Below are 9,819 nucleotides of genomic sequence, written 5' to 3'. Positions count from 1 at the left end.
GAAAGATGAAGAAGGAAGGTACAAGATAGACGGTGTTACAATTTATGGAGAGGGAGGAGAGTAATAAATGTTATTTGGAATTTGAGCTATTTTAAGCCTCAAAGTATTGAGAGGAAGAAGTACAGAAAAACAATGAAAAAGATTAAAAAAGGAAAAGTAGTACTCCTTGGTAGTAGAAAAGAAATAAGAAACGGTAATGGACAGAGAGAGCAACTTGAGTTGCCATTTATTTGTTCTTTTTTTCTCTTTCTGTTTATAGAATCTTCACTTTTTAATTTTTCTGATCTTTCCTGTACATTTCATGTTTCATTTACATGACTCGAAGATAATTCTATAATTTAAAAGCTTTAGCTCTCCAGTTCAAAATAAATGTCTAGTTAATCTTTTTCACACCTTTAAGAAAATACTAATTCTTAGGACAAAAAATACAAGTATTTGACTAAACTATCCTCAATTAATAAGATTCTTGCTTATTTATTTCCTTGAGGCTTGAGTAAGTTGGGGCAAATCTGAAAAAAATGAAATTAATTCTTTCTTGATTTTGTACGTTTATTTTGAACCAAAATAAAAAGACCAAGTAAACATTTATTTTGAACCGGAGGAAATACTATCTAATAAACAAAAGTTCAGATACATGTAAACATGTATCTAATGTATATAATTTGACTAAGAGAATCATGCGCACACACAGCACACGTAATACGAACTTTTTCCCTTTTCCTTTATTTAAAGAAAATTTGATAAAAAATGAGGTTTCATCTAAGCTCCTGTTCTAAGAGAAAAATCGTGTTTCTGATTTCAACTATATATAAATTACCTTTATATACACACACATGATAACTATTAATTTTTCTATTGCGATTGAAAATGCAGAAACATTATTTATAAAATATTGATATTTTTGACAACTGCGCGAAGCGCGGACAAGTTAACTAGTATATATATAAAAGAAGACAACATGAGAATGGCTTATGGAGATGGTGAATGTTCCAACCGGTGGCAGTAAAGAATAGTAAATGCCAATTGAATGACAAAAGGGTTTGTTACAAAGGCCTTATGATAACGTTAGAGCTATACAAAATAATCATGAATAGAAATTATTATGGCTTATTAGTGGCCTGTTACCATTATCAGAAGCTAATAATGTTAGAGATGTTATATTGTTTTTTCCAACACTTCTTCTTGTTTGGACCATTCTATTGTCCAGAACTTCGCAGCTACAAATTTCTTCAAGTCAGCGTCTTCAGTTTTATTTTTCTTTTCAAGCGCATTCCACGGTTCTTTCAAAGTGCCAACATTACTTTAGACGTTGTAGTACAAGTCGTCCTCCAACCCACCGAGGATGTTGTTCTTACACAAAATATTAGAGTGCTTCCAAGCCGTTGGAATGCCCTCCTTAATGAACTTTTGCAGGCTCAGAGAAGTCACACTACTAAGAAAGGGCTTTTCCCGAGAGATACAAATCGACGGACGATAACCAACGACGAGTATCGGAAAGCTTATCTATTTTTTTAAAAAAATAATTTTTGAATAAAAACCAATAGACATCCGTCGGTTGTTTTTTAGCACAATTGGGCAGAATATTATTTCCGAGAGACACCGTTTGTATATTAGTCGGAGTGTTTTGCTCCAAAATAATTATACAGAAATTGGTGAACGCAATCAGTTTAATAATAAAAATAAATAAAAGTATTTTCCTAAAACCGACCGTGTCCCTCGGTTTTTTAAGTCAAATACCGGTCAACTCATTAAATGAAAACCGATTGACTGACTGTGTTTGTCGGTTTTATGTTATTACAGATTTGGGCAGATGTAATGATTGAAATTGTGCTTGAAGCTTTGGTAGGTTGTGTATACCTATTTGGGATCCTTCTCGGGATGGTCGGGGTGAAAGTCTGAGGGCTAAGTGAAAGTCTGAGGGCTCGATGTGTTTTGACACCACGGGGTGTGAGCTAAAATTGCAGATTTTTTGTGTTGGTTTCCTTTACGCGTTCGCGAGCCAGGGAGTCGCGACCACGAATGTCAGACTTATTGGTCACCACGAATCAAATGGATTTTAGTTTCCAAAATCAGAGTAAAAAGCCACGAGGGCTTTAGTCTCCACAAACCAAAAGTAAAATGAATACAAGAAATAGTAAAGTAATTAAATTTTTCAATCTTGTTATCTTTCTGTATTCGAAACAAGTAAAAAGATAAACAGGAACATAACATTAATTAAACGAAAATGAACTTCCGAGCCCACAGATTGCACTGTGTGTACTTAAGGAATGTAATCCTCTCACTATTGCCTAACGTTGGATTATTTTCTCCCAAAATAGCGAGTGACGACTGCGACGCGAGCGCTTGCCATCATCCCAAATCTTTAAGCTAGAGTTTAAGTGCTTTTTTATGTATATCCGATAAATTTCCTTGCTTCTTCCATTTGGGGCAAAAGTCCCAATATTTCCTATTCCTAAACTAAACCAAAAGTCATGGAATCAAACCCCACTGGCACAAAAAAAAAAAAAAAAAATCCAACAATGAGTCGGTTTATTTATTAGTGAGTAAATGTAGTTGTTGACTTGGAAAGTCACATGAGCATTTTACTTGATTTGACATGCTTATAAGCTCACACTTTTTCCATCAAATTTATTCTCTGATTAACAAATCATAAATTTAGTGATTTCAATGTTACTTACAAAATTAGTTTAATGAGTTCTGTAAGAAAAATCAAAAGTTCGATGATCATATGAAAAATTAACTGGTACTTAGATAAAACTTAACGACGACATATCAAACTAATTGTAGACCTAAAATTCCATTCATGCTAATTTTCTTATTCAAATTGTAAAACAATTCACACATTTTTATGTTCATCTCGTAAATATCCTAAACTAAAGTGGGAGAAACGAAATGAACGAAATTAGGGAATTAATTAACTCTAAGAAGTATTAATGAAGCTTAATTAATTAAGACGACGAAGCAGCAGCAGGTGCAGCAGCAGCAGTGCAAACTTGTGGATTTTGCTTTCCTTTTAAACTTGGCGTAATATTCTCACAACTTGATTTTGCTGGACCTTCTGTTCCACTGTATGTGATGTCAATATCTCCAACTTCAACACCCTCACATGGACTACCTTTACTGCAAAGAAGTGATACTGTACTTTGGGTTCTTGATGTACCCTTTATGTTTTGGAAAGTCACTTTGCTTATCTTCACTTGTGAAGGCAACTGCAAAGAATAAAAATAAAAAAGAATAACGATTCTGAGGAAACCTTGGTGCAATGATAAAATTATCATCGTATTTGTGATCGGAGGCATGATGGAAGCCATGGAAACCGTCTTTTGTAGAAAAGGCAAGAAAGTCTGTGCACAATAGATTCAATGTGGTCTTGTCCCTTCCCAAACCCGTGCGTAGTGGTAACCGCTTTTGAACTTTAGCCCAATGGTCTATTTTTTTAAAGTGGCTAATTTCTAAGTTCCGGACGACAAAAGTGGTTATTTTCTCAAATTAGCTAGGTAAACCCTTCCTACCAAGGTTTTCTCTATTCTTAGTGCTTGAACCAAAGATCTTTGATTAATCTTTTATTAAGATTGTGAAAATCTCAATCATCCCAACATAGTGATGAGAAAAAACAAAGAGAGGAGCGATTAGGAGGAAATCTTTGATGCGACGATAATAAATATCGTCGTGTGACTAGGAGGCAACAATGCAAGCCATGAAAATAATCTTTTGTAAAAGTGCAACTATATAATACTGTGCACAATAGATTGAATGCGGTTCTATCCTTTCCCAAAACCGTGGGTAGTGGGTGGACGCTTTTGAACTTTAGACCACTGGTCTAATTTTGAAAAAGTGGCCAATTTTTAGGTACAAGCAAAAAAAAAGTGGGAATTTTGCAAATTATTCAGGTAAAACACTTTCTGCTAAGATGTTCTCTGTTTACAGCGCTCGAACTAGGGACCCGTGATTAAGAGTCTAAGGATCTCAACCACCCCAACACAGTGATAATTATAAATGCGCGATACTTACATCTTTGTTGCATTTGCCAGCTGGGCAATACACTTGATCAATGACGATAGGGTTGCTAACATTTTGCACAATGATATCCTCAAAGTGAATATCAGAGACAACACCAGGGTGAGAAGCAGGCCATGTCTTAATCCTAACACCATTGTCAGTGCTAATGAAAGTGCAATTCTTAACAAAAACACCAACCACTGGCTTTTCATCAGGATTTCCACCAAGGCTACCAACACTAATACCATGGCCAGGTCCACAAGTGACCTTAGTGATGTAAAGTTGTTCTGTTTCATCGCCAATCGAAATGCAATCATCCCCGGTAGCAAAAATGGAGTCGGTAACATTCACAGAGCTCGACCGCGCTATGTGGATGCCATCAGTGTTGGGGCTTCCGGCTGGAGCACTAACGTTGAAGTGGAGGAACGTTAAGTTCTTGCATTGGTTCACATTCACGTGGAATGATTTGCTGTCCAGTGTAGTTATGTCCTTGATTATGGAATTTGTGAGGGAGTTGAAACTCAAGTTCTACATCATATGCAAAAATAAGAAAAAAATATTCAAAGAGTTAGTACTTATTACAATTTTGATTATGGGACGATTAGTTTGTTTGGCCAAGTTTCTAGAAAATTATAAGTGTTTCTTAGAATATACTATATGTTTATATATACATAAATATGAGTATATTTTCTTAAAGTTGTTATCATGGAAAGTTATGATGTTTATCCAAGTTTTCGAAAAAAAAAAGTATTTTTCAGTAATAGTACAATTGTTTTTTGGCCTGGGAGGAAAAGATGAAAAAAGTACATTTTCCTTTGAAAGTAGAAGCAAAAACTTGTTTTTAATAGTAAAAACAGCTTTTAAAAAAATTTGATAATAAAATTACCTTACTAAAATTTTATATTTACCAAAATTCTCATGGTAATTAAGGACAAAAATACATCTATGACCAAATTAGGTCTCATAAACCTGCTCTCTATTTTGTGATTTTATTTTTCATATTTTAATTAAGTAAAATTGTAAAAACTTAAATAAAATATATCATAAAAAGCATTTCGAAAGATACTATACTCATTGTAGAATATATAATCTTAAGATTTTTTTTTTTTTTTTTTTTGTGATTTGACACTCAGAATCATTTTAAGAAGATTGACCAAACACAAACATCTTCTTTGATACTAAACAATGTACTAGCAATACTTAAACAGTATGGCCAAATACCAACTGTTGCTTTCCTCAAATACTTTTTCTGAAGCTCCATTTGATATAAAACACTTTTCAAAATCAACAGATTTTGAATGTTTGGCCAAACAGAAAGGTCTCAGTTAAAAACTATGCAACTTACGTTGGGAAGCTTGTTGCACTTTTTGGATTCCTTGCATTCCCATGCAGCTTTACCTTGACCATCAAGGATCCCACCACCAGACATGGTGAACCCATCAAGTTTGTTGACTGTTAACCATTCACCAGTCTTGAGTTGGTTAGGATCTGAAGGAGCTTTCAAAGTGGCTTGGATTTGAAGTTCAATAGGGCCTTTGCATGGTCCTTCTAGTTTCACTTGATTCATTTGGAATTCTCCCTTTGGAATCACAATTGTGCTTGGGCTTGTTGATTGACATGCCTCTGTAAAAGCTTTCTGTAAAGCCTACACAATAACAAAATAGAAAAGTTAAAATTATTTAAATCACCAAAATAGAAAATAAAAAAGTATTGCAATTAGTTTTGAAGATATATACATAAGGTGCCTTTTGTTTTGTTCTCTATGGCAGTGGGATCTAGCCAGTTTATGTGTATTTTAATTATTTCATAGGGCATTTACTACATTCCACAAGCACAAGTATCGAGTAAATTTGGCTCCTAGGTTTAGGCCAAAGGAAAGAAATCATGACCTAACATTTTTTTTTTGTTATAACCTTTTGTTGCTTTCCCAATCTGATGTTCGGCACCACTTTGGAGCCCGACTAGTTCAAATTTACACCAGAATCCTTACTATATGGGTAAAGCGCTCCTAACCATGGTGCCTCTATAATTCTATTATTAATTTGAATGTAGCCAGGATGTGTCAGGATTTTCACTCCATTTACAACTAGGCCTAGTGGCAGAGTCAAAAAATTTTAATTGGGGTTTCAAATGTACAAGAATATCATACCTGAGGATCTAAATATATGATCTTAAGCAAATTTGAAACCTTTTGCCACAAGAATCTTTTTTCACATGTAAAGGACATTCAACAATTCATATAGAACCAAAAGAATTCATTTTCATCCTATTTACTCAATAAAGAATTCTCAGGAGAAGGAGATTCAATTGAATTGTTTCGTCCATCTAGTTGTGTTCCTGGCTAGGCCACACCCTTCGGTGCAATAAGCTGCTTATTTTATGAGATCCCTTTTCATGCAAACTGTATTTTATTATTTTCTTGTGTGAAAGTAGGTATATAGTAGGTTATAATCAACCAGATAATGAGAGAAAAAAGAAGCATGACTTACCTCACTAATATCAGCATTGCTATTGGCACCATATTTAGTTATATCAAAAGATGCATTCTGAGATTCCCCAAGGTGTGCTAGAAATAACACCACCAATGTAAGATGAACCAACTTGAATTTCAAATCCATCTTTCAAACCCCTCCTACCTCTCTCTTTTTCTTTTTTCTTTTTGTAGTTTTTTTTTTGTTTTTTTTGTTTTTCAATTTGAAGTTTTTGAGGTAGTACTTCAATGTCTTCTATGAAATGTAAAGTGAATGGTGAAGCCCTTTTATAGTGTAAAGTTTTTGGCACATTTGAAACTTTCCACCTATTTTAAGCCATAGATTGAGTTGTGGAGAAGACGTTGGGAATTAGTTGTTCATGGTACCTTTTTTTAATCTTTTTTATTCATTTATTTAGGGTTATTCACCACCTATAATTTTCTTGTTTTACTTGGTCTAGTTTTACCTACAAATTAAAGAAGAAAAAATAACACAGAGTTTTTAGATCTTTCTATTACTCTCTCTATAAATATCTTTATATATTTTGTATAAATAGAAATGTATCGTATCTAACGGTACCATTAGATTGTAAGTCTTGATCGAACTGATTTTTAAAAAATCCAGTGTTCAAAAATTTATTAAAATGTAGTCACTTTTAATGCAGAAACACTATGACAATGTCATTAATGTCGAACTTAAACAAGTGAAAAGTCCAGGATACTGTCTTGAGCCTGGGAAGGATATCTTTCAATGAATGTAATTTTGAATTTATTGATTCCAAGAATTGCCTATTTTTAATGACTTTTGAATTTGTGATTATTTTTTTAATTGGAAAATACTCCCAACGTATGAAAAATAGCTCGTAGATACCCTTCGTTCGCCTATTGGTCTGAAAATATCTCTAACTTAGTTTTTTAGTTCAAGAATACCCTTCAAATTAACACTCTAAACCTTTGATGGAGAAAACAACGTGACTTATTATGCTTGACCACATATTATTTCATTTAAAAGTTAAATCAACCCACTTTTAAAACTCAAACCCGTTGATCACCGTATATACTTTTAGTTTGTCTTCCCAACTACTTATCTATAGCCACATCTTGGAACTTACTGCCGTTTACTTTAGTGTGTCTTCCTAACTACTTATTTTAGAAGCACTTGTAATAGATACAAACACCCTTGCAAACTCTCCTTATAACTTGCAACATTTTTATCGTGAGGCTGATGCATATCTTATTGTTCACTTTGTACATTATATGAAGTTTTCTTTGTCATGATACAAGGAAAGAAATCAAAGAAATAAGCAAAGAACGAGTGTCGTGATCTGAACTTGCTCACTGTTCCGTGCTCTGCTGTTTATCGTTTTTCTCCTTTTGGATTGTTAGCACTATGATATTTTATATTAGCTTGTGTACAGCCAGTTGGCTAAAATTTTGCTATCGTCATTTTTCTTGGACATTAGATCAAGGGTGACCAAAAATATGTTATCGAATTGATTCTTGGTTTAACTGAACCATCATGTTAATGGTCATGTCACGTTGAGTCTGGGCGCGTTTATTTGATTTACGTAGTGTCATCTTACACTCTGTTTGGATGGTCGTTACTCGTTACCCGTGGTTTCATAATGTACAGTATCATATTGTATAGTATCGTATTGTATTATATTGTACTGTATTAATAAATACTATATTTGGATAGACTGTATCGTTTGTTGTGGTTTAATAATATTTTATTGTTTGATTTGTCTGTATGATACTGTATAATAACGTGTAAGTTTATTAAAATATCCTTAACCCTTAATTACAAACTAGTTTATATATATTAATAAAACTAAGGTAAGAATAAAATAGAAACTTCAAAAAATAAGTAGGTGGTGGGTGGGGGTGGTCATTGAATGGGTGGTGGGGGTGGTGGAGGGGTGGGTGGTGGTGAGGGTTAGTGGCTAGGGGTAGTGGGTGGTGGTGGAGTGGGGGTGGGTGGCAGAGGGTGGCGGTGGGAAAATAAAATACGTAACCACGCAAAAACCACCAAATCTGTGGTTACAAAAGTTGGACTTTTTCATGGTTATATAATCACGAAATTACAATGGGTTTGCAACCATTTTTTTGCACAAATTGCCCTTCAAAGGCGCTGGTCTTTAATTTTTTCCCCTCAAATTGCTGGTCTTTAATTTTTTCGCTTCGCTTAAAAAAGTGACCAAAAATACCCCGAGGTTCTGGGTTTGAACTCCTGCTCAGTAAAAAAAAAAAAATTCGCAAGGCAGAGTTTCATAGCAAAGTAGGCCTATTCGAGCAAAAGTTTGCCTTAAGGTAGATGTTTGTCTTAAGGCAGATTTGCCTTAAGGCAAAAATTTGTCTTAAGGCAGAGGTTTTCCTTAATGCAGAATTTGTCTTATAAGGCAAAGGTTTGAGGCAAAAGTCTGCCTTAAGGCAGTTTTTTTTGTTTTTTTGTTAATTTATTTTTTTAGTTTGCAAGGCAAAAGTTAGGCTTGAATAGGTCTACTTTGCTACAAAACTCTGTCTTGCATTTTTTTTTACTGAGCTGAGGTTCGAACCCACAACCTTGGTGTATTTTAGACGGTGGGGAAAAATTAAAGACCACCCCCGAATAAGAGCAATTGTGCAAATTGCCCGTTTATAACACCATACAACATAGTTTTAAGAATAATGGAAGCAAACATGATTTCATAAAAAACAATACAATAATAAACCACGAGAAACAACCATCCAAACAGGGGGTTAACTGAACCTTGGAGCAATGGTATAATTGTCTCTATGACTTATAGGTTACGGTTCAAACCATGGAAACAACCATTAATTAATGCTTGCATCAAGATAAGTTGTCTACATAACACGCCTAGGTACGACCTTTCCTCCCAGACCCTGCTAACGCAGAATGCTTGTGGATCGGACCGCCCCTTTCACCTTAACTGAACCATCATGTTAAGTGACTTACTGGACAGTCCTGAAATAAGTAGTTTTGAGGAAAATGGCTATTTTTGAAGTTTACCATGCTCATGTTTTGTATTATCCCTTTGAGATCGGTTAGATTTATGGATTCTAACCTTGGAAGGATATCTTCCTTTGTACCTTTATCTGCTTTCTCTAAGTTAGGAAAATTTACATGGCATAACTAACTACTAGTACATATTTATATTTAGTAGCTACAGTTTAGATTAATGACATCCTATAGCTAAGAGTAATATATTAAATACAATTAATAGCTATATATATATATATATATATATAAAGTTGAATACTTTATTTTTATTATTTATAAAAAAAATTATCTTGACTGCTTCTCTCTCAGCTGCCAGACCGCCGCCGAAGCTCCGGCGACCGACCAACAA

General features: G+C 34.3%; 1 protein-coding gene across 1 annotated transcript; it reads right to left on the bottom strand.

Moving 5' to 3' along the window:
* Positions 1-2,772: 2,772 nt before the first annotated feature.
* On the bottom strand, positions 2,773-6,735 carry LOC132638743 (polygalacturonase-like). The gene is made up of 4 exons (XM_060355518.1): positions 6,489-6,735; positions 5,345-5,644; positions 4,012-4,527; positions 2,773-3,209 (listed from the first exon to the last, which is right to left on the bottom strand). The coding sequence occupies exons 1-4, from the start codon at positions 6,615-6,617 to the stop codon at positions 2,949-2,951; spliced, it is 1,206 nt and encodes a 401-aa protein (XP_060211501.1). The 5' UTR covers positions 6,618-6,735; the 3' UTR covers positions 2,773-2,948.
* Between the last annotated feature and the right edge of the window lie 3,084 nt (positions 6,736-9,819).

This window comes from Lycium barbarum, chromosome 4, assembly GCF_019175385.1.
Source record: "Lycium barbarum isolate Lr01 chromosome 4, ASM1917538v2, whole genome shotgun sequence".
Classification (NCBI taxonomy): domain Eukaryota; kingdom Viridiplantae; phylum Streptophyta; class Magnoliopsida; order Solanales; family Solanaceae; genus Lycium; species Lycium barbarum.
This window is presented reverse-complemented; position numbering and strand designations above follow the sequence as displayed.